This window comes from Lepisosteus oculatus, chromosome 19, assembly GCF_040954835.1.
Source record: "Lepisosteus oculatus isolate fLepOcu1 chromosome 19, fLepOcu1.hap2, whole genome shotgun sequence".
In the NCBI taxonomy this organism is placed as follows: Eukaryota; Metazoa; Chordata; class Actinopteri; order Semionotiformes; family Lepisosteidae; genus Lepisosteus; species Lepisosteus oculatus.
In genome coordinates, this window is record NC_090714.1 from 14570288 (window position 1) to 14595532 (window position 25245).

At 40.0% G+C, this 25245-nt stretch overlaps 1 protein-coding gene across 16 annotated transcripts in view; it reads right to left on the reverse strand.

Moving 5' to 3' along the window:
- Positions 1 to 24982, reverse strand: part of rbfox1 (RNA binding fox-1 homolog 1) — a 644474-nt gene extending 619492 nt beyond the window's left edge. For 3 of the 16 annotated variants that reach the window (XM_015360458.2, XM_069181081.1, XM_069181075.1), the window contains exon 1: positions 24527 to 24958. In XM_015360458.2, coding sequence (XP_015215944.1) covers positions 24527 to 24763 — 237 coding nt within the window. In that variant the 5' untranslated portion in view covers positions 24764 to 24958. Of the gene's footprint in view, positions 1 to 24526 lie in introns of all 16 variants that reach the window. The other 13 variants (XM_069181077.1, XM_069181089.1, XM_069181079.1 and 10 more) reach the window with 12 other exon arrangements.
- Between the last annotated feature and the right edge of the window lie 263 nt (positions 24983 to 25245).

Consider the following 25245-nt stretch of genomic DNA (forward strand, 5'->3'; position numbering starts at 1 on the left):
TTGCTGTCCAGAGGGAAGAGTGACACCCTTCTTGAAGTAAGAATGCCTTTTCCTTGAAAGTCTCTCATAGAAGTAGTGACCAGCCCAGCCTTAAATAGCTTCCAAGATCAAGCAACAGAAGGTAATGCTTCAATCTAAACTATAGGCTTTTTAAGCTTAATTCCTAAGAAATTTAAGCAATTTTACACACACACACACACACACACCTTCTGAAGCAACAGTAAAAATAAAATGTGGATATTTCTTATTCTCAAGGGCCCAGGGTGCGAAAGAGACGGTCACTCACACACTGAAAGGGGCCAGACTTGCACAAATGAATGACAAAAGGGAGTGCACGCACACATCCCCGGTGTCAGACTTCTGCGTCTGCTCTCTTCTGAGCTCAGCTCAGTCTCTGACACCGAGAGGCACTTCAGCTGTCATGTTGACGGGCAGGCGTCAGATGTGCCAGCCATCAGGGCAAAGCGAGAGTGTGACTGAGTGACAGACTCAATAGTGCAGCTTGGCAGCCTTCCCACGGCACGTCTAACATCCGAGGAGGGAGTTGGCACAGTGTCAGGCTTCACTGAGGGCTTTTATGACTTCTGAAGTGGTCATATGCAAAACGGTTGGAGAAGATTCTGCTGTTCACAGAGATTTTTGCCCAAGCTCTAGCCATCCCATTTATCCGGGGGATCATGGATGAGACAAAACCACCATGTGTGAACCAGGATGTCCAGATCAATGGCTGATGGTTTATTTCCCCCTGATGCAGGCACTGTGAAATACATTAACATGTTGAAATACTAATTGTAGGAATCGGCAGCTGGAGCCTTCAGGAGTACATTCCCAGGAACGAACAGCCACAGGGATCTAGCTCAATGCACAAGTTCACATCACGGGCTGCCTTCCTACACTTTAGTCCCCAGGCTATTTCTTCCACATCTATTTCTTGCAGACTTTTTGGACCTTTATTTTATTCAGATTAAGTCTATTAAATCGACCTGTTCTAAACTTAGCTCAATAATTAAAGGGCTTGGCAAACATTATGGTACGAATTAAAATGAAGGTGCCGAGACGCTGTATGCAACTATTAAACTATTGCTACCACAAAAATTATAAACAATGCACATGATCATTTAAAAGGCATTTTCACCAACACACTTGAGCACGCCAACATAATTACATTCTAAAAACCTCAAATTTAGAAATATGGGAAGAGACCCCCCCATTAGGTCTTCATGCTTGATAGTTTTTAAAAGAGTAAAGTTTCTCATTTTATAAACAGGGGCTTGACAGGTTTTCAAATTAGTTTCTGTATCTTTGGAAGACGGGAGCGATTTCCAGAGATGCAAAAAAAAAAAACCCTATTTCTGGAACAACAGTTCCTTCTTGAGCATTGGCAATTTGAGTATCCCCGCTCAAGGGCACTCAAGTCAGAACCATATTTAGAATCCTAGGACAGAATTTCCTGGCTCTCGCCCCTTTTCTTTCCCTCAGACCAAACCAACTCTCCTATTACAACAGTGAAACCACGGTCAGATTCTCAAAACAGAAGCTGGCTTCCCTTGACATCTAAAAATATCAAGGTATTATTTCATCTGACTAGACCCCTGCTGATACTTTATATTCAAGCTTTCCATTTGGTCTGAGATTTTGGTGAATTGCTTTTTTAGTGACCTTGTGTAGCCTGAATGAGTTGAATCTATAGCAGAAGGCTGCCTTTGTTATTTCTGTGAAACCTCATACTCCTCTTTTCACAACGTCACAAGTGCAGGTTTTCCATATTATGTGCATTTTAGTCAGCTGATGATGCTGTGCTATAGAACGTGGCGACAGGGGATTCCCACATATGGAAAATTCAATGGATTGCAGCAGTGACTAAACAAGAGTCTAGTAATGTCTTCAGTGCCCTAAATCTACATCAATATGCTGCAATGAGAATTCCTGTACAAAAGAGCACTGATCTGAAATTGGGCAAACACCAGCATCAAATATCAGGGGATTGACCTGCCCATATTCATTGCATAAGAAAGCAACATACTGTACACCATTGATTGGATTCACTGCATGGAAAATATTTTTTGCTTTGTCGGCAATCTGGTATTATTTTCAGTGACGAAAGGGATTGCTAAATAAAAGCTAACCTCATAATGCATAGGAACCAGTTACAGGGAATTAACAGCCCACCACCACCCCAAAAAAAGATGATTATTAATCGTAAATGTCCCCAATATCCGTTTTACTTGCAAACCTTTTATAAGCAGGATATTACTGTAGATTATAGCTTGGAGTGTCATTTTAAACATGTGCAGGTTACAAAATTCATTAACAAAGCTGATTAGTACCACCCAAAGTCTGCCTGTCCGAGAAAGATTGTTTAAATTCAGCTACAGTTCCATAGCCTCCCAGAGTGATGGGCAGGGTAATACGATAATCAAAAACTACGGCGTGTGAATGTGAGCTTGTATGCAGGTTTGCTTTTCAACAGCATAGCGTGAATTAAGTTACTCCCTCCTGAAATCCCTTGAGCTGCTTTCAGCCCCTCTCCAGCCTGGAGCACACATGGCATTTGATATCTCCACCAATTCAGGAATTAAAGTTTCTAATAGGCAAAGGCAAACACCTTCAGTCCTTAAACAGTCTGGTTTATAAACAACTAAACTGCATTGAAGAAAACTTTTTTTAAAGAAAGCACTTTTGTTAGGCACATGAGCAATATGCATTGTAAAACTGGGCTGAAACATGGGAGTATTTGAAGTAAAGTGCTGTTCAACCTGTGCTCAAAACTACTGTACAACATGGCTCCTAAAACCAGTAACAGTGGCTCACCTGGAAACCTGACAGATGCATTTCCCCAACACTTGTTCAAAATTATGGAAGGTCTATTCAGCCCAGATTAAATTAGAATAAGACCTCCAAGTCAATTCTAACTCTCCTGTTTGATTATTTCTACCACATCAAAAAGGTAATCTTTAAGGTTTGAGAAAAACATGAACATCTGAGGTTGAGTTGAATGGATAGAAAGAGTTGGACTGTGACTGATCTCACCTTTATGAACAGGTTGAACAAGACTTCAAACTATGCGAGCAGTTTACACATTACATTGAAATATCTGTTGTAAACAGCAGCTTTAAACAGCCAAGCAAACAGTACACTCAGCTCAATACCAGAGGTATTTAATTCCAATATTTATTTATAGCCATCACTAACGTATGTTGATAGAAGTCAAGATAAACTGGCCTCCAACCTTTATCCCCAGCAAGAAAGTGCAATAAAGAGGTCCCTGAAATAAAGCTCTGTATGTTAATGCATTATAATGAGAGCTAAAAATCATTTCACATGGCCATACACCGGTATAGTGAGGCAATGACTGTGACCGATTCTGTCAACACAGGAAGCTGCTCAATTTTGACACAGCAAAAATGTTTTGTCTCAAGACCTCAACACACCGACACATAAAAGTGCTTTGCTTGCACACATAGATCCTAGTTGTACACAAGAGGTGCTCTCAGTGTATATTGGGCATGTTGGCCGTGGCCCCATGTGGTTATGCATCAAATTTCTTGTTTCCATGGTGCATCTCCAACGTTAAAATATCAAAGAAGTCAAACAAGATGGTTTCTACTCACTAAACATCAAAAGCAGGTTCTTGCAGAAGAAGTGATGGGTAAGAACTGGAGTAACTGTTATACTGTCAATTAGAGGAGTCCGATCTAAAATTTTCTACACTTCTGCTGCTCCATCACACATCTCCAAGGTCAGAAGGTACCTAATGGCTTGCAAACCACTTCTTTTCAGAGGAAACCAGACAAAGGCTGAAAGTACACTTTACATGTGCAGATTCTTCTGCTGTGGAAATGCTGGCACACTTCTCAACACAACCCAGCAAAATCACACAAACAGAATTTGATCAGCTACTATATAGACTTAAAAACATTTCTAAACCAACCATTTTGGAACCATAATAAACAGATGGCAAGTTTGAAACTCTGCCAGTCTGTTCTGAACTTCCCAACCAGAGAGGAGAGTATCCCAAGCAAAGAGAAACTATACAATGAATTACAGTAATAAGAAAACATTCTGGCAATACAGTCAATTAGATGTGCAAAACTAACATTAACCTGTTTAAAAAGACCAACCTTGTATCTCATATTCCCAAAGAGATTTCAAGAACCAAAATGCTAGGCTTAAAATTATATAATTCTGTGGAATTGTACTATAGAAAAAGCAAGAAAGGAACAAAGCACTTTTCTCCGCCATCAAGCCACTGCATTGGCAGACGTTGGCCTACTGCTGCCTAACTATTTAATGTAATTACAGTGGGGAGCATTCAGTCTTGTATCGAACTGATTGGGCTTTCATAATAACATTAAATTGTTTAGGGCTTCATTGTCGGCTTTCATCAGACTCAGAAAAAAAATCAATCTGCCGTCTCTCCAAGCATTAGTCAATCTCTTAATAAGGGCTGTTTTGGTGTCTAATCGGATTAAAATGTAAATGAGAAATGCGTCCCGCCAATGGAGTGACCATAGCAAGCACTCGCCACACAGGGTAATTTAGCTCCCACCGTGCACTTCAAGATTAGACTTTGTCCTCAAGTGTTGTATAGTATTATGAGACACCCCTGTTATCCTCATCTATGATTATTAGAATTTAAATCCTTAGTTTCTAATGCTTTCTTCATCCTTCTGACTCTCCAGAATTTGACTTTAGCAAAAGTAGATTCCGAATCCCCAATGTCCTGTACTCACAGCAAGGCTGGTGCTGAACAACAAATTTAGCCCTAGTGAGGAACCATCAGTGAACACAGATACTATGCAAGCCACTGCTTCCCAGTACAGGCTCTAAACACATGTACCCTGCATTCCCGGGATAGGCTCCAAGGCCAGACTACAACTACATACACCTGGGATCCCCAGGACACTGCAGGGCACACAAACACACAACCTCACCGAAACAGAGCAGCAGATCTTGGGGGAGGTTGGAAAGTCTGAAGTAACCGGCAACAAAAAGGTCACCGATACAGGGAGAACATGCAACTGTTTTATTTCATAAGAAAAAGAAATATACAACCTAAAAATTAAGGCAAATGTTAAAAATCAAAAATAGCTATTGGTAGCAGAGAAAATAACCCATAAAAGCTACAAGTTAAATTACAGACTAGTTTAAAAGTGTACATTGAATTAATCACTGCACTTTTACTTTGTATACAAGTATATTCTCTATTCCTGGAACATAGAGAAGGTCATGTTTCTCCCCAGAAACATTTCAGATACATTGAACTGCCTCCAAGTGGCCATTTCCCCACTAACAGGCCTCCCCCTTCCTAAACGTGGGAAGCTAGAAGTACTTAAATTCTGCAGAAAAACATAAGAAAGGTGGTACTTAATGTTTTACCTAAATTAAAGGCTTTTAAAACTATCCAACTTCTCCAATTTGCCCCAGAGACCAAACGTTTTTAGGCTTTTGTTAAAATGCTGAGGCACGAACCCTCAGCGCATTTAAAAATTAGCAAGGGACTCCTTGCTAATGCAACAGCATTTGTTTTGACGATTATTCATTTGAATCGGGAGCAATGTCTCGTTGAAATAAAATGATTCACAGATGAATAATTTAAGAAACGAAACTGCTCTGTATACCAATTTGAATTAGAACAGTTTTATTGAAGCACCCATGCAAATTTGCAAGAGTTCTCCAGAAGGTGCAAACTAATGACCTACTGTACATTTGGAGTGACCCACTGCCTTAAGTTGCTTGTTCTCACATGTTTAATGTCTTCACTTTCTGTATTAGCTCTTGTGAATACAGGCCTGAGTTGCCTTCCTACAGCACACCCTTCATGAAGAGTTGCTCTTTCCTTCATGCCTTGCCAGCTACTATCAGCTGATATAGTCATGAAACACTGCATAAGTCCAGAATCAGGTGCAGAGCATGTCTATTATTCTTCTCTGGGAATGAAAGTTGATTTTACTGGCAGAAAAGCATGGCATAGGAATGAGAAGGTCAGTATGATTAAAGCCTCTTGTCACTTTATTACATCCATTTCCTTGCGCTCTTAATCCCCAAAAATTAAATCCATTTCTAAATTTAAAAAAAAAATCAAACCTATAACAGGGACTCTTAAAAAAGACACCCAAAACTCCTGTGCTCTCTTTCTCATGGTTTTATAACTTTATTTTTAAAGGATGTTTACTGATTTCAAAGCTAACTCACTGCACATTTGCAATCACTATTTCACATTAGGCTTAACAATTAGCATGGAAGTATTTCTTTAATCCAGGAAAGTATACTGATTAGATAGAATACCATGCCACCAAGGAAAAACCGCCCCACAATTCATTCCAAATTCTCATTTTCATGTGTGATTTTTCTAGTTCAATAAAACTGTGCCTGTTCTTTCAGCAAAATGAGAGAAACATGCATTGTGAATTTAAATTAGGCTCCAAAATGCATCCTTGACTGATGAATATACATGTATTAAAAGAGCACTGCTCCTTGCCGTGTTAATGTCATCTTTAAATGCAAAACCATGCCCACTGGTCTCTTTTGAGACCGAGAATGTAAGTCCCGGCACAAGACACCAGCAAACATGTTGACAAACTCCACCACATGCGCAAGTGAGATCACTAGTAAACCTACCCACTGGGGGAGATCCTATTGGTCAGGCAACCCTAAGGAGGAATGTCTATTGGTCAGTACTGCAGGTTTCAAAAGGATTCAGTTGGATTTCTGTGAATAAATCAGATTAAAAATGTATCCTACTAATAAAACAGTATTTTGAGCAGCTTAAACGATCACTACAGTTTTTTTTTTAAAAAGTGGAACGCACAGCTTAGAAATATCTAAGCATTCGGTTGGACAACGCCTTTGAAAAGAAAAATATGCTAAAGTCATGGTTAGACCAGTTTCTTTAATTGCATCAAAATCTTCTCTAGGTATACATGGATTCAAACGTCTTTTCTTCCCATCTTGGATTATGGCCACGTTACAGAAGAGCCTCCAAAGCTCTCTGGAAGTGTGAGGACATACCATATATGTCTGCCATAAGATTTATCACTGGCAGCTGCCATCACACTCATCACTGTGATCTTTGTGCTTTGATTGATTGGCTCTCGGTACACTTGGCAAATGCTTCACTGGTTCAATTTACAGATCCTCAATTGGGAAAGCAGCTATCCCATCTTTAGAATTTATTGCCATTTCCTTTTTCATACATACTGTACACAAAATACACAAGATGGCATTCCTAGACAAATATGGTGTCCTCTGTTGTACACCGTCCTTGTCCAAGGTAGCATGCTTTCCATGATCCCATTTCTCACATCATATCACTTTCAATAACTGCTTATACACCATTCAGAGTCCCAATGGATCAGAGCTTATCCCAGGAAGCACCAGATGGAACACACCCTGGATGGGACACCAGTCCATCACTGGGTAGATGGTTACAAACACTGATGCATACAGTACAAACTCACACTAGGGTTAGTTTTACAGAAGCCAATTAACCAACCAGCATGTCTTTGGACAGTGGAAGGAAACCAGAGTTGATCCACCCTAGTAAAAAAAAAAAACAAACAACTCACTACTCTGTAACTCAGTTTACATACAAATAGCACAGTGTGAAGAATACGACTTCATAAAATTGCCCTGTATTATACAGTTACTTTGTGACATTGATCTTCCCAAGAAAAATATATCCATTCATAAGGCCTAAACAATTTAATAGGTTTTATTAATATTGATTTTCACCATACTGAAAATGTATTACTACAGTTTCATAATAGGTAGTAATTGACTGACATGGTACTTGACAGCTGTCGCCACAATTTGTATATGGATTATCAAAGTATACAAGTCATCTAGGTGTACACTTTGAATTCATTGCTGCTGCATTCTAGATTTCATTGGTCAAGTTGAAATAAAACCTCTTCCTAGCAACTCCAAAATATCCAGCAAGTGCAATACATACAGTAGTTTCATTTTAGTCATAGCACAGACTTTTGAGCTGTGCATAAATCGACTGTTTCAATAAACCCCTCGAGGAGAGTTGATGTTTTACTCATGTTTAGGTCCCCATAGTTTCATAATTTAGTGCAGAGTGGATGTTCTGGTATCGCTTTAAGATTAGGGGCTGCAAATAACATGAACATCTTCTAATTATACATCTAAACCTTAATATACACTAACTAGCCTCTACTGCAGATTAAGTTGTTAATAACAGCCACAGTCCCAACGACAGCTTAAAATATACTCGGTGTGTAATAGTTTTATAACCGTTTTACAGACACCTAAACAGGCATCTCAGCTAAACGGGGATTAGGTTTGCAACGACAGTAGGAGATATCCAAACATACATTGTTTGGATATATATATATATCCAAACATACAAACATTGCTCACACCTGAAGAAGTCTCTATGGCCAAAACATTGCATTTTCTCCTTTTTTCAGCATGGAATAAACCTATTACTTGTTCCTTTGCAGCCTACGCATGCTGATGCAGATCCCCACCTGAACTACGATATCCAAACATGCATTGTTTGTAGTGCACAAGCACAATATTTAAAATTACTATATACAATAAAGATAACCCTGAGCTCTGAAGGCAGGGAGTATTATTGTTGTTGGGATCTAGTGAAGACTCAATGGCTGCTAATTGCTGTTAAAATAGTGGAGGAGGGCATTCATAAAAATCAAAGTGTAGCAACACAGGAACCACAATCAAACAGTAGAAAAATAACAACCACTAACTGGTGCAGTTCTGTGCCCCCAGGTGCCATATGATAACTAGAACAGATGTTTTATTAATCCTTACCAAAATGTACATTTTTACAATATCAACAAGAAGCAGTTTTACAACTCAATTTAAACATTTATGCATTTCTTAATTCACCTCAGGATTTTATGAGGTCTCGGTGGACAATAATGTTGAGAGTTTATGACAAGCACATAAAAACTTCCTTTATAGTGGAGACACACAAAAGCTACACTTTGAAGAGGCTTGGGCACCATGGAAACCGAAAAGCCTTTCAGGGATATACAGTACCAACAGGCGTCAGACAAATATCTGTAGAGCTCAAAAGAAAGAAAATTTAGAAACTGGCAAAAGGTGCAGACTTGAGAACTTGCAAAAACCTGCAGCCAGTGTCTCCCGGACCAGCTGAGTTACTTTGAACTGTAGAAATACCAATTAGCCTTGCATCGACTAAAAAAAAAAAAAAAAAAAACTCTTCACCTTCTTTTCATTAAGAAATGAAACGAGCATCTTAGAAGATACCCAAAGAAAACCCTATTCATAATGAAGACTGAACATGTGACACCACTGAAAAACTGGAAGTTATCCGATACCACCAAGGGAACAGATTTGCAGGAGCACATTGTGCAAAATAAGTTGTTTTTCTTTTTGTGTGCTCATCGTGTTCGAGTACAAGCTCAACACAAGGTTAACTTATGTTTAAAAGAGCTGCAAACTCAATAGCTTTGCAAAAACTGCAGGGTACCACACATCTATTCCGAATTGAGCAATACCGTCAAGTGTGTCTTGTCATTTGCAATCAAAGTTACAGGAACAGTATGAAAGAAAGTGGCCGAGAGACCTGAGAGATGATAAATGTTTCTACGAGTGTGGTATTTACATCTTTAATGGGCAATATGTCACAGCAGAGAGGGAATTTGTAGGCTTTGTGTACCACATTGCCGGGAAACCATGACTCTGCATCTCCGTAAGCCATTTATTCAATGAGCGAGAATAATAATTGAAATTCTGGGGAATACATTTTAATGATGCGGTTATTGTCCTTTCATTTTGGTCAGCACACTGGGAGGAAGCTGAGTAATGCAAGCTGAGAGTGGAGCCATCAGGGATACAGTCAATAAGAAAACGATACCTTTTTTCATAGTTCTCATGGAACTGGAAGCAATGGTGGGCTTGTTTTGCATTACACTTGCATGTATTGGTCATTTGCATCTAGTTCAGTTAAGCATTCACCCTGCTTTTGGGGCATCTAGCAATGATTTCCGAGTTTCAGATTTCTTTAGTTACAAATGCATGAGAGTTAGTGGGGGCAATGCAGCCCATGAGGGAGTAAGTAACTAACTTGAACAACACGTGCAAGCATGTTTCAGGAAAGAAGGCAGAAAATCGTCTTCACCAACCACATGGGGGTAAGTTGCATCATACGCCCATTCCCCTTTGTGTTAAGAAATGCCCCCTTTCTTCCCCTTAAATTTCCAAACATCTCTTGTGGCTCTTGTTTTAATACCACTCAAGTCAATGTAAGCAATTAACTACCCACCTATTGTTTAGAGGAAACAGGCAAAAGTCCTCTTAACCAGTTTTTTTTTTGATACAGCACATTCGCTGCAAGTTCCAGCTTTATTTATATTCTCCAGCAGTCATTCCTCACAGGAAGGACAAGTGCCTCTCCCATGCTTTCAATTCAAAGCTGGCTTGGCAGAAATAAATTGCGTTTTGCTGAATATCTGCACCCAGAAGCAAACTATTTTATTGGTCACGGAATAAAATTAAAAACACTATCACTATCGGAAGGTGCAAGATAAATGTGCATAAGACAATATTGCCCTGGAATAAGTTATTGAAAGTTTCTTAAAGATGTTTTAAGTAAATATTGGAAAAGTGGGATCTAATGGATTCTTAATCTAGACAGATATCTTATTTGTCTGGTATTTGATTTTGGTAACTGCAGATAAGATACAGCATTGATTTTTTTTAGTTATATTTCTTTTAAAGGAAGAAGGTATATTCCATACTAAAAAGAGAAGAAAAGATAACACCCAAAGAAGGCTCCACAGCCAAAATATTGCATTTCTTTTCAGCATGGAATGTTCCTTTGCAGCCTGGGCATGCTGACACACCTGCCTACTTGAACTCTTTCTTTTAAAGGGAGCAGGAAGCAAGAACCAACAAAAAAAAGAAATGCCACCTATACCTTCTCTCAATTAGTGCTGCTATCTGTTCACCACAATATTTCCAGACGACATTAGCTGCACCGCTCTGGAGACTCTTGAAGAAAGTGAGGAAGGGTGAACAGTACCACTCCCGCCCTTCCCCATTGGCTCTGCACACATGCATTTTACAGGACACCGTTAAGGCTAGATGGAAACATTTTCACAATTAACTTTTAACATCAGTGTGTACATTTCCAAAGTTAAGGTTAAAAATGTGTCTTTAGAAAACTCTTGAAGAGAAGCTTGCTTACACAAGAGTCAAGCACTCTTGGCCTTCTCTCCTGTTGGGCATTGCTGCTGCTTTTACAGACACCATTTCTGCTGCACCCCTTTGTAAGGGATCAACTAATTCGGAAGAGGGACGAGCTGTATCCCAAATCAGCTGGCAAAGCCCAAATGGCAAAAGGGAAGAGCCTCTAACACATGGAGCTTGTCTGGGAGTCATTCCCAGACATAAAAAAACCACCCTACACACCATCGCTTTCAGGCTCTCCCCCACATTTACTGCATCTTTTAGCACTACTGCAGCTCGTTTGAATATACGCACCCATTACTAAAAGGCAAATTCTAAATTAATGATGCTGTACTGTTTGATTATAATAATCCGGGGTCTTAAGATGACTTAACTGCCCTTCTACAGCCTAGAACTTCCTACTACGTTTCCTACTAGGACGCTATGTGGCATGCATGAGAACATTTTCATAAGTTATAATAAGTACAAATTGGCTGTTTAGTTATGCTACTCGGCCAATGTTTTTTTTTTCAGGTTTCTTAAGTTCTCAATAATCAAGGAGCAGATGGAAGCTCCATTTGACATTTTATCCCAAGCATGTCATCACTCTCGGTGCACACACACGGTCTCGCACCCCAGACTTGACGACTCGATACACACCATGCTGGGACACTGGCAGATGGTTTATGCCCAGAGCTCCCCTGGCAGCATTTAAACTTCTGACCTCTTACTCTGTGCTAAAATCATATGACACATTGAGAGAGAGTGAGAAAGGAAAAAAAAAAGGTAAGAAACACATCTTTCTTGCAGCTGCATGAGCAAGTCGATTCCAAGTCAAAATAAAACGTCTGTAAAAACAGACAAACCACAAACCAATACAAAAGGCACTTAAATATAATTGTGGGTCCCTCTTCTTCCCCATCTCTGCCTTTTCTTAGATTAGCCTTTTGTGGCGTTTGTCAGATTTCTTTGGCAGCCCAGTCTTGAATTAGGACAGGTTTCAGTCTAGCCAAGTAAAGGAAATATATTGACAAAAGAAGCAGTCTATTTTCAAGGAAAATATTTATCCTCGTTTGTCACTCCGATACTGATGATGCTTCTGAAGTCTAAGAACAGAAAATTAATCTAGTCAAAGTCTTTTAATCAAAACAATGAATTCTGTGAGTCATTCTTGTTCATTTGCAATTGCACTGAATTATAAAGGGGCCTTCCTTTAGGGGGCTAAAGATCTTGAAAAGGGCTTTGAAACATCTATTTTAAAAGCGATAGCTGTATCCAAAGCTCAACACTTTTTGAGTTCCATTCCCATTGGACAGGATCAAGAAGGCTTTGACAAGCAAAATGTTACCACAAGGCAGGCTTTTACAATTAAGGGATATGCAGATGGTGTGAAGTTTTCTTTCCAGAGTTTGTAAATGAAGATAATTAAAAGTAGGTCTGCAGCACCATAATTCCACTCCAGCTCTTGACCCATCTAAAAGAAAGCCATAATGTTCCGTCCATGAATCACAACACTGCCTTAATCTCTCTCACTCTATTTACCAGTCCTTGGAGTGACAGATTGATTTAGAGTTTATGGAAAACAAACCTTCATTGTAAAAACCGCCATTACGGCCACTGCTTGTCTTGCACTACATTTATATTCCAATTGCTTTGTCTAAAGGGTTCATATGAGCCTGTGTAAATGTAACAAGCACAGGGACACAGGTTTTGGTGTATGAGATTTTGCTCTTTTTTAAAAAAAAGAATGAGCATTTATTCTTGTTTCAACCAATTACCGAAAGCAGTTTTTTGTTTATTACCAACCCCAGCTAGAGGTGACCTGTACGTGCGTTTTACAGATCCTGAGAAACCCTCCTGCATCCCACCAGAGTCCAGAGCCTAGTGCACAGCGGCCAGGAGCAAGGACCCTGCCGATGCCTGAGGCTCCCTTGCTACAAGAACAGCACCCACTGGCAAGTGACTAAGGAGGGACTGTTCTCACTGTATTCCCCTGCAGGTGGGGTGAGCAGAAGGGACTGGCCCAAGTGTCATTCCACCTTAAGCCTTAACTGCACCTTTTTACCGTTTCTGTATTAAAATAAAACTGTAGGACTCCTGCTCTTAGCACTACCCATCCCTTATGTTATAGCCTGCTGGTGCTGCTGTACATGCCATTGTGTCTCTATGTTGGCCCACCAGATCTGTTCAGACCATACTATCCTATTCTCCCCCCCGCCCCCGGCACCCAGGCTGGGCACTGTCCAAGTAGGATGCTGCAGCACTGCCATGTACCCAAGAGAGACATCGTGGATCTAGCGATAGTTTAGCAGGAACTTAGTGGTCTACAGAGATCTGCATGGAGTACCAACACACAAAAGACATGATGGATGGATGGATTCATACCCTCATTCATTTCCTTTTTTATTTTAATTATATAATGTTAGCATGCCCAAAGGGGTTGGGCAGCCAGGTGACCTTGGACCCCTAGAGGTTTTTTTTCTCCTTACTAAGGAGTTTTTGGTTCCTCTCCTCTGTTGTCTCCAGGTCTTCTTTTCTGGATTGACAAAATGTTTGATCACTTGCATTGTTAAGCACCTTGGGGCAACCTTGTTGTGAAAGGCGCTACATAAAAATAAATTGAATATGAGCACCATAGCTGTGCTGCAAGTCTGCCATCACACAGCACTATCTTACTAGACACTTTCCAAGTGAAACAACACTTGTGGTTCCCCACTGTATGCAACTAGTTAACAGAATCCATTCATATTAATGTACACTACACCAAATAGCTTAGCGCTGATCATTAGTGCTAATTATCTACAGTGCTGCACAGGGAAGAGTGCAAGATAAAGTTCTCATTTAATAAGATCCTTTCAGTCTGGGAAGTTTTCAGTGCCGAGTTCTTCTCTCACCTCATTTCACTGCACAGCACAAACTCCAACTCGGGGCTTATTATATGCTGACAGCACACGCACTGAAGTAATAATTATTTGACATCAATATGTAGGCCACTTGAAACAATGCTACATTAGGTCTGCTGAGCTTTGCTGGCCTAACCTTCAGAAGTCTTGGCACAAAAACACACAGTGGTCAATCTGGGCAGTATACAGTATTTCACAATTTTTATATCCATCACCCCTGAAAATTCTAAGGAAAAATATTATGAAATGATAGGCAAGCACTAAAAAAAAAAAAAAAGACTAAAAAAGGTAGACAGGTGTGCATCTACCCAATTGTTAGGAGCGGGCTAATCAGCACAGCTGGAAGGATTTCATTAGGTCAGTCTGTCAGTTTTAGTGCAGGGAAAACAGATTTATGGCATTATTTAAACATGAAGGGTGCTTACTCAGCTTTGCATAGTCTGGGTATTTATCATGCACCCATCCATAAATAATACATTTAAAAATAACATGAAAATTAATGAATGCTGTATATAAGCTACCGTCAAGAGACCCATGGAGACTAAATTTCAGCCATCCAGTGGTTACCATCAGCGATACCTCCCTGCAAAGCAGATAAATGCCACAAGGGCAGTATCATGCTAATCACACCTCCAGCATCCTGCATTCAGTTCGGTCAGTATGGATTTTTCACATGCTCCCCTAAACGTGCATGAGTTTCCTTGGCAAGCCCTGGTCACCCCACACCTCTGAGAAACATCGAGGACCCCTCAACCGTTTCGATGGCTCTCCCTCTCAGCCAGGGCAGAGAAGTCCTTCGCCCAGCTCTCTCTGGATAGGCTCGGGACTGCTGGATAAGTGGGGACAAGACTTTCTTAAAAGCAGCTGGTTTTTGCTTTGCTCCCTTTGCTACAGACCAACAGAAACATTCCAGCCCCGGAAACCCAGTTTACCACTGGGTTCTGTTCGAATGAGCCCTCGGTTCGCTAATTGAAACCATTTGCTAAGTTAAACCTTTTAAATCTGACAAATTTGCACATTAAAAGGTTAAAAAAAATTGCAAGTTCCAACTGCTTGAAGAAATTAAAACAGTCTCATTAGTTTAATTTTTAGCTTGAGTACTTGAGGAAGCAAGGGGAAAGAACCCCGGAAGACACCAGAGAGTCCCGAGGACTTGACAATGATGAGGAATCTTATTGCCAGCTCTAAAAGTACCCCATCTCAGTAAAAGCATTTTAGAGATTTTTTTATTTATTTTATATGTGGAAAACGTCCCTAACTAATCCCAAAAGCCATGAGACATCTAAGATCTCGGTCGTTCCTTGACATTGATGTTCTGACAGAAGATACTAAACTGCTGCTCAGTTATCAAACTGGTCTGGATTATACTGTAGTAGAAAACATTTTGGATTTGTGGCATTTTTGCTGACTACTTGAACAATAAAAACTAAAGGAAAGATAATACAACCCAGCAGAAAGAAGCTCAGGTGTTTACCATTACTCATTCCTTTTACAGCAACAAATTTGTAGCGAGGCATTTTACTAAATTTATGTCCTGAAGTGCCAAGAACATACTGGATAATTAAAATGCAAAAGGTTAAACACTGTAGTTCTTAGTCTTTTCATTTATTATAAGTACATTCTTCTATAACTTCTGGAAAATTATCAATTCACTGTCAATTTAAGACACCCAGAACATCCAACACCTCCCATTACACTGCAGTATTAATAAAGACACCCTGCTGTTATGTTACGGGGAGGGGATTATGATCTAATTACCTGATTATTAGCCATTACAGGAGGGAGAATTCCACACCCTGATTAATTAATCCAAGCACAACAAAAACCGCCACGAAATCAATGTTCAATGTAAATGACAATGTATCCGTGGTACTGTCACAATTAAAAAAAGCATAGTTACTTAATGTCAAGGGAGCACAATATAGAAATGAACCATAATGTCAAGTACTCATTTTTATGGTTCACAGAACAGTGTATTTAAGGCTCTTAAGAATTCAGAAAAAAATGTATTCTATGAAAAGGTCACTTGAGATTGTTAATGTCAAGCCTTCCTAGTGCGTCAATTTTGACAGCACAGGTGATCTCTCTGATGACTAGAGCTCTGCAGAACGTTGGCAGGAGTCAATGCATTAACAGGAGGAACAGGTTTCCTTAAAATGTAAGACAACAAAATTATAGTGATTACCCAGAAACCACTTCATAAACAATGGAAACAAATTGCAGCCATATGCCTGAGATTCATTTAGAATAGAAAGGCTCTCACAGCTAATCTTTAATGATCCATTTGTTTTAGCAACGATGCCCAATTATTCTTTAGTTTCTGTTAAAGACTGCAGCGCACTCAAACCTTGGGCACTGAAACTCAATTCACATATAACTTGATTCAAATATACTGTATATTCAGATTTTGTGGTGTACAGTCATGAAAGAAAAACTTAAAATTGGACAAAACAAACTAATTTCTCCTCTTTTGGTCACTCAGTATCTATTCAAGATTTGTCTGATTACTGTTGCTATAAATATTAAGATGCATCTAAACTAGAGCAGTTCACATGTTTACACTTCATTTCATTCTCAGCAGTTCTGCTTAAAATGATTAGCCTCCAATGACTTCAGCAGCCTTCAAAATTTAAAATCAAGAGCACTTGCGGACAGATATGGTTTAATGCTACTGTATATATCAGTGGTTCTCAACTCTTTAATCACCACTGCTAATTGGCTCCTAAACTATGCTTGCTGGTTCAGGCCCCCCCTACACTTCAGCCTTCAGTTTTTTTTAAAAAAAGCACTCCAGAATAAATTTCCAGTAACTTCAGCACACTGACCTTTCTGCAATCTCTCCTAATCTTGGTAATTAAGGTTTTACTGCATAATATCTGACTGTACAGCTCTTAACAGGTGATCAATTGATGATCTGACACAGGTGGGAATGCTAGTCTCACACTGCCACAGCTAATCAACATTATTTCTTCTGTTTAAGCCCAATTGGTTATATTTTAGCTCACACTCCTGGATGAGGACAGTCCTAAAACTAGCTCATTAGTATTCGTATTTGTACCCATTACAAATCTTGTTTAGCCGATTTAAAACCTGAAAATAAGTTAGCCTGTGATTAAGAACTCAGCTGGGGTAAAAACCAAAAGACGGGTTACCTATAGCTAGAGTTAAGAACCATCACTGTATGTTTTTTTTTTTAAGGACATTTATGCAACATTAAAAAAAACACACATTTTAAAAGGTAAAGAAAGTTAAAAAGAAGAGGTGCCTTATACTAATCCATGCAAGCTAATGACATGCAGCAGAATTACTATTATTGTTGGAGGGGGTGGGTTGTGTGGGTGGGTGACGTATTGCAAACTGCCGATGGCGTTTCTTAACTGTTCCATGCACGCTAAAGATAGGCAATATTAATTAACCTCTTCTTCCTTGAAGCAATTTTGCAAGCAAACAATGTACTGCTTCCGATAACTTACTGGGGCTTGCAGTAACAGCTAGCTGTGAGGAGTTATAAAAACCAATTTCCGCTAAATTCAATTATCTAGAATTAATAAGAATCAACAAACATGGCCAGGTCTCCTGCCATTACAAATTGTTTTGTCTTTATGACAGGCGGCTTTAGTAAAGGTAACAGCAGTTGGACAGCTTTATCCTAGTTTCTGAAAAAGGACTTTTTGAGCCTTGTATAGCTATACATCTCCAGGGAGCAAGCATTTATATCCCAATTATATCCTAACAGGCCATATCAAACACACTCCTGTGCTTTACACCCCTAATGCACTCCACTTCAATCTCCATTAAAGCTGATTTCCTAGGAACTCAATTGTGTTCTATTCCTAGAGATTGTTCAGGAGACATTCACTTGGCTTCAAAATGGCAAATGATTATGCCCCTATATTTACCAAAAGTGTAATTCATGCAAATAAAGCAACCACTGAATGAAATAGGAAACGGACTTAAAATGCACCACTTCATCGCTGCAGCATCTCAATCAGTTTCTGTTCATCTCTTGGCATTTTACAACAATATTACCTTGATTCCAAATTGATCTGTCATTCTGAACATTTTTTCAAATGTTTTAAAATCGATTAAAAAAATAAACCAAAACAATTTCAGTTTCCTTATCCATTCCATCGACTTCAGATTATATTGTACACAATACACGCATTTTTAAAATGCTATAATAGTCTGAACTGAATGCCTGCTACACCTAAACAAAATGCACAATATTAATAATAATAATAATAATAATAATAATAATAAATTGCTTACACTTACTGTATATAGTGCTTTTGCTTCTGGACACTCCACTCAAAGCGCTTTACAGGTAATGGAGACTCCCATCCACCACCACCAATGTGCAGCCCCACCTGGATGATGCAACGGCAGCCATAGTGCGCCAGAACACTCACCACAAAATCAGCTATCAGTGGGGAGGAGAGCAGAGTAATGAAGTCAATTCTTAGAGGGGGATTGTTAGGAGGCCATGATTGATAAAGGCCGATGGAAAATTTGGCCAGGTTACACCCTTACTCTTTTCGAGAAACGCCCTGGGATTTTTAATGACCACAGAGAGTCAGGACCTCAGTTTTACGTCTCATCCGAAGGACGGCGCCTGTTTACAGTATAGTGTCCCCGTCACTATACTGGGGCATTAGGACCCACATGAGCCACAGGGTGAGCACCCCCTGCTGGCCCCACTAACACCTCTTCCAGCAGCAACCTTAGTTTTTCCCAGGAGGTCTCCCATCCAGGTACTGACCAGGCTCACACCTGCTGAGCTTCAGCGGGTTGCCAGGTGTGAGTTGCAGGGTGATATGGCTGCTGGCCATATATTAACATTAAAAACATCCTCATCTCTGGATTTCCACACAAATTCTTTAAAGCTTAATGGGAATTAAACTCTGTGGTTATTTCACTATTGAAAAAAAAGCCTTGATTTATATAGTGCATAACATCGCTGGGACTCTGCAACACATTATCTCCATCCCTGTATATATTACAAGGTCAATTCACCCTTTAGGAAAGTCCCAGGTTTGGGTATTATTCCTCAGAGTGTCTGCTGTAGTGGCAGGTAGTGGCTGCAGCTATTATTAGTGACTGGTCTGTACCAGCAAACATCTTTCCTTCAAACTCCCTATAACATCCAAGGTGTAAGGTCAGCCCTTGAAAATCCATCTTGCTAGTTAAGGAAAACGAGCCAAGACTCGGCTACAATTTCTGCTGCCAATACCTAATTTTTCCCCATTATTTCAAGATTTGCAGTTCATTCCTAGCTTATCAGTGTCCCCTGATTTAGAAAGGTTCCCCTGATGAGCACTGGCCCATTTTCTCTGAGCTCAAAGTGCATCAGCTCACAGAACACTTCATTTAAATCTCAACAGTGAACTCACAGCCACAATGAGACATTAACAGCACGCTTCATTCTTTTTCTTGCAGCTGGTATAGTATACCCTTACAGAAAGGAACTTCCTGAACTGCTGTAAAACACCAGCAATGCAAGGGACAATCAGATTCCTACACAATTTATTACTAAAATCTTCGTTTCTTGCCATTTACAATTTGAATCACAACGACTAACATCAGTGAAGCCAAGAGAGTCCTTTTCTGCCTGCCAAAGACTAGGAGGCCAAAGGGGCTTGAAATACTCCTTTTTAAATGTTCCTCAGAACCCAAGAAACATGGAAGTGCTTGTACCGTCAGCCCCAGACAATTAAAGAAAAATCACAAACCAGAGGAATAACTGAAAATCTTTGCTCAGTATTGATTTCTTAAGCAAACATAAGAAAAACTCAAGTCTCTTGAGAACTCTTTACCTTAAATATCTGTCTACGTGAGAGCACAGTGCAAAGCTGATGCAAATGGTAATGCAATGTCAATTTGTTGGAGCATTGTTACTGAAAGAAACATTTTCATAATGCACTTTGGACGTTAACTGAACAATCCAGAGAGCATGTTAATACTGTTCAAAAGAGAGAAATTAATGAGAACATCACGCCCACCTTCCTCGTGCACAAACTAAAGATCAAACAAACTGCAACACTAAGTTAGTTTGATTGTTATGCCTTTAAACAAAACTGAGTTGGAGCAGTTCCAGGAGCCACACTGGTGCCACAGCAGCTGGGTGAGACAAGAAAACGATCCTCTACAACCTGATCTGAATCTCACACTTGGTCTCTGGTCATATAGTTCAGTTTAAACTCCCATCAGATTGAACGGTCTCATGCTGTACCCACCTCTTAAAAAAAAAAAACTTAATGTATATCTCAGGCTTCATTGCAAGAAGAAAAAGTACAATTGACCACAAAATACAGATTCAAACAGGACCAATTCCTGTATATCCCCAGGCTAAAAACCCCAATACCTTTTACAGTACACTAGTGTTAAATACAGACAAGGCCACACCACAATACAGTGCAAAACAGACTATGATGTCAAGTGTAAATTGAATTGCCTCATTAAAAAGGCCACTTTCCCCTTTCCATCTCCATGATGGAACGCGATTTACAATCTCTTCTGCTTAATATTCCCCCCCGCCCCAAACAGGCCAGCCACATCAGGAGACAATGCAGAGACAGCGAACTCATGACTGCAAAGGCTTACCTCACACAGTCTCAGCCTTCATTGATCTTGCGTTCACCTAACTCAGTTCGCCACAGCAACTGGAATGGAATACAACCTGCAGGGCGCACCTTGCAGTGTGCGAGGAAAACATGGAGACAACCTGGACTGTAACAAAGCATCTAATAATACAGTAGATCACATGACAAGACTGTAAAACAGATAATTGCTGGGAAGCAGCTGCCAAAAGTGAGTGGGGATGTGCCAGATGTACTCAACTTTAAATTGCCCCTTTTGGAAATGACTTGTGCATTTAAAATAGACTATTTTGACAACAAATCTTGCCTCTAAGCATAACATCATTGGATTAAAAAAAACTGACTACATCAGTGCCAATTCACAAATCGATTGAAATACTGCCATCTATTTAGGTTTCTCACACTGACATGCATGTCACGGAATACAAAAGGATAAGGTACTGGCAACAGTAACACGAGAATCAATTTGGGTACAAGGCTCTCGCAAGTGTAGGCGACCACTAGAAAACTGGCTTTCCTCACTGCAATCACAAGTAATTGTGCCGTTTAATATGGACGTAGAGAACGTTTGAAATTCAATTTCCACACAAGGCTGGGCTCAAGGGAAACTCATGGACTGCTGAATCCAAACCGTTAAAACGAACAGCTCATGTCATTTCAGGGGCTCCTCCATTCATCCCCAGAGGAGACAAACCTTTGTGAGGTACAGTTTAAATGTGCATATTGTAGAATGAAAACTCATCGTTTTGAAGGTATTTTTCTTTTAAGGCACAAGTTGAAAAATGTTGTCACTGGGGAGTTTTACAATACAGAGTACGCATGAAGTCAGAGTGGATATAAGAACCATATGCAAAAGACAAACTGCTGTCTGACATCCCCACATAAAGACCCACCCTCCAGGGAGCTGCATGGACTCTTATGAACTCTCCCCTTTTGATGTGCATGTACATAAAATGCTATTTGTTGCACTTCTGCGATTAAATCTGTGCAATGTGAGAAACCGATCACTTCTCGTAAATGGGCATATAAGCAAAATGGGGCAAGTTAAACTGCATTCTGCAGCAGTTAAACTTCAGGCTCTATTAGTTAGGTGTATTCATTCAGTGGAAAATGCAAAGGGCAACATTAATTTAGCATCCTGTCAGCTTTTGTGAAACTGAATACAGTCAGTATTGATTTCAAATGAAATGCAACCTTTCTGTCCTCAAGATCGCATTAGGAAAAAAAAAATCATCTAGGTGCTGACAGACCAGGAACAAGTGACAATACTGCACGTTATCTCCGAGTTCACAAAGCACACTCTCTACAAAGAGGCTGGTCCTGGATCCAAATTCGTACCACAATACAGTTTAAACTTGAATTTGAACAAAATTAAGTTTGTTTAATCTTACACAATGCCCCCCCCCCTCAGCTCTTGGTAATAACTACTCAATTAATTTTTTTATTAAACACTTTACTGCAAAAGATGTAAAAGGGGTAGTAAACAGATCCATTCTTATTAAGTGTGAATTAGATGCACTATGAGTGTATAAAGTGTCTCTGAGTAATTGCTCAGTCAGATATGATTTGTAAGCAGCACTAATGCAGGTTATCACTGCAGCAATCTAGCGTCTAAAGCAATCTAGCTGAGCTACTATGTTGCCCATAACACTAAACAGCTAACTTATTGGAAAGTGTCACCCAATTCCAATGCAATTAAAAGCCGGGCTCTACAAAGAGGCATAGAACCATCATTCACAATGCCAAATGCCTCACATTACAGCAGACAATCCAGAGTTAATCTCCGGAAAAGCAAGACCACAAAATCACCTCTGTGCATATTACTCAGGTAAATACAGGCCACGTGAACCTTAATACTTCTTCATTAATCAATTCCAAGACAAGTTACCTTACACGGCAATGGGAGCTGTAGATGCACATCGGTTCAAGTGGCAGTACTTGATTTGTGGGGGAAAAAAATCATTTTTAGCTTGATGGATTAGTAAAAACCCACATGCCAGTTTGCATTACCACATGTATGAGTGTAATGTTGGAGGTTCCAGGTTCATAATTCATTCCATTTCAAAAGTAACTAAAGATGGAGATTAGAGGGCCATAGCAGAATCAAATAATCAATCGTCGGTTGATTATATTAGTCCAAAATGGCTGAGAATGTGTCCGAGTCAATTTATTTAATTGTGCTAAAGTGATAAAAAGTGATCGTTCTTTAACAAGGTCAATTTACAACAACCTTCACAACCACTGCACACCCCTCTGCTCTGCTGTATCGTAAAAAAAAAAGCTGAAATAAACCAATACACTTCCTTATGTCAGAAAAGGGACTGGTGGCCCTCATCACTGCAGGAACCACTTTTGAAGCTGAAAAAAAAACATTGGATTATCTCAGACTTTATACAAGGGGGTTAATTAAATAGGTACAGTATAAGAGTTTTGGGGAAACTGTAGAAATGTGAATGCCCAGCTGTGTACACCAACGCAATGTGAACTTTAGGAAGCCTGTGGTGCTGCTGCAGTTAAAAAAAAAAAAATCCTGGAGTCAGCAAGTGGAGACTGGAGATGAAGGCAGTGTACCACACTGGTGTACCCCTCCCTGTTCCTCATTAACTGCACCTTGCAGTGTCAAACGCTGAAGTTAGTGTGGAAGGAAAGGAAAGCACACTCTTTCTTCAAATCCCCATACAGGACCAAATTACAGTTATGGAAGAATGTGCTGTACTGTACGTGAAGAAATAAAGAATTCCTGACTTCACATTTAGTCTGAAACATTTTACAAAACATTCCTATGGTCTACTGCGATTTTACATGGGGCATACATTTTTTCCCGCATCAAACATTGTAAGGAACCCCTAAAAAGTGATTTAAAAACTTGCAGAACAAAACTATTTTTGTGCTTCCTCTCTTTTGAAAACGGTTTCTACTGTTCATCTCAACCTGGGCAAATGAGAGTGGGTATATTTGCCCACATAGGGTATTCACGAGTAAGAGGCGACTCTCGTGGCGTCTTAGCTAAATCTGTAATTAAAACGCGCTGACACCACTCAGGGAGATTTCCAAGGGTTACTATAAAGCCAGCCAATATGTTACGTGTCGATAAATCAAATGGGCTGTAGGCAGATCGAGTCTATATTCTCTGAATGAGAATGGTGGCTTGCAATTGTCAGCATATGTTGGAAGAGAGCGTAAAAAACACAGGAAGGGCGTGAAGTTAGCAGCATCTGCGCTTAGCTCCCCGAAAGGAGTTTGCACTCCTGCTGCACCGATATCAAGCGCACCTGATGAGTATTACAACAGATGTAAGTTAATGCTATCACAGATGGACATGCCTGCTTCTTCCACAAACCTCCGACATCAATCGACTAAGAAACACCAGCCATGCACTGTTTTCATCAGATTTATTGTCTGAACCTGGTGAAGAACCCTACAGAACAAGTGTCAGACCAGCAAAATAACGACCTGCATCCCATTTAGCGTGCCCTGTTGCACAGTCAAAGACAAACGAGATTCACATAGCAAATTGGGAACCAATCGAAGCTCATAGCACCTGGAAGACGGCAAACACGCTGTTAATGCAAGGCTGAATCTGTAGCAACGTATCTGTGGTTTACTTTCTGGTTAAATTAACAAAAACGAGTTCTTCTCGTAGGGGAAAAAAAAAAAGTGTTCACGTAACCCAAATGAGATATTTGCAGTCTCGTTAACCAGGTGTCCTATTTACATACATTAGCACTAATTAGGGATACGTTTAAAATTAACTCAAAGAAGCACAAAATCTTTGTCAAAATAAATGGAAATAAAGACGTTAATTATGCATAATTTATTTTATGCATATCGTCAGCTACTTACGGTTTGTGCATCTCCAGCGGGCTGTAGTCTTGTCTCCTCTGGTATCTGTAACGGCTGACCCCCATTCATTTTAGCACACTGAATCTCCGTTTCGTTAACACTGATTCCTCCTTCGCTGCTCTCCAATCTGACTCTCTTAGCTTCAGGCTGAGAATCTTCTATGTCCTCCCTCCTCAGCTTAACATCCCTCGCTTTCACACGAATCGCGTCCTCCGCGTTGCAGGAAAGATTTGCCATTGTCTTATTTCTTTTCTCTCCCGATTAACTCCTGAGCAGCTAGCTGGCTTTATCGTGAGGTGCGGCGGAGGTAATGTAACCCAGACCCCACGGTGAGCCTGTACTGTAATGTGTGTGTGAACGTGTACTGCTGCCGTCTTTATCTCGGTGCTGAAACTGATGAAATCCCTCCCAGTTCTGTAGCCGCGTCAGCAATACCGAACTCTCTCTTCCAGGTTTACATTTATATATGTTATTAATACAAATTCATACGCGCTCGCCGACCGGCGTGAAGTTCCAGCCGTGCTCACCTGTTTGAAAGCGAGTTCCTGAGGTGGCCAGGCTGCATACCCAGGTATCTTCCGTCTTCAGGACAAGACCAGCCTGGCTAAGGGGCTCCAGCTGAAATAAATTCTGATTAAACACCGTCATTCGGGTTTAAATGATAGACTGACTGACTTGTATTAACGAAACATATTCTTTTGTGTTATCAATAACGACTC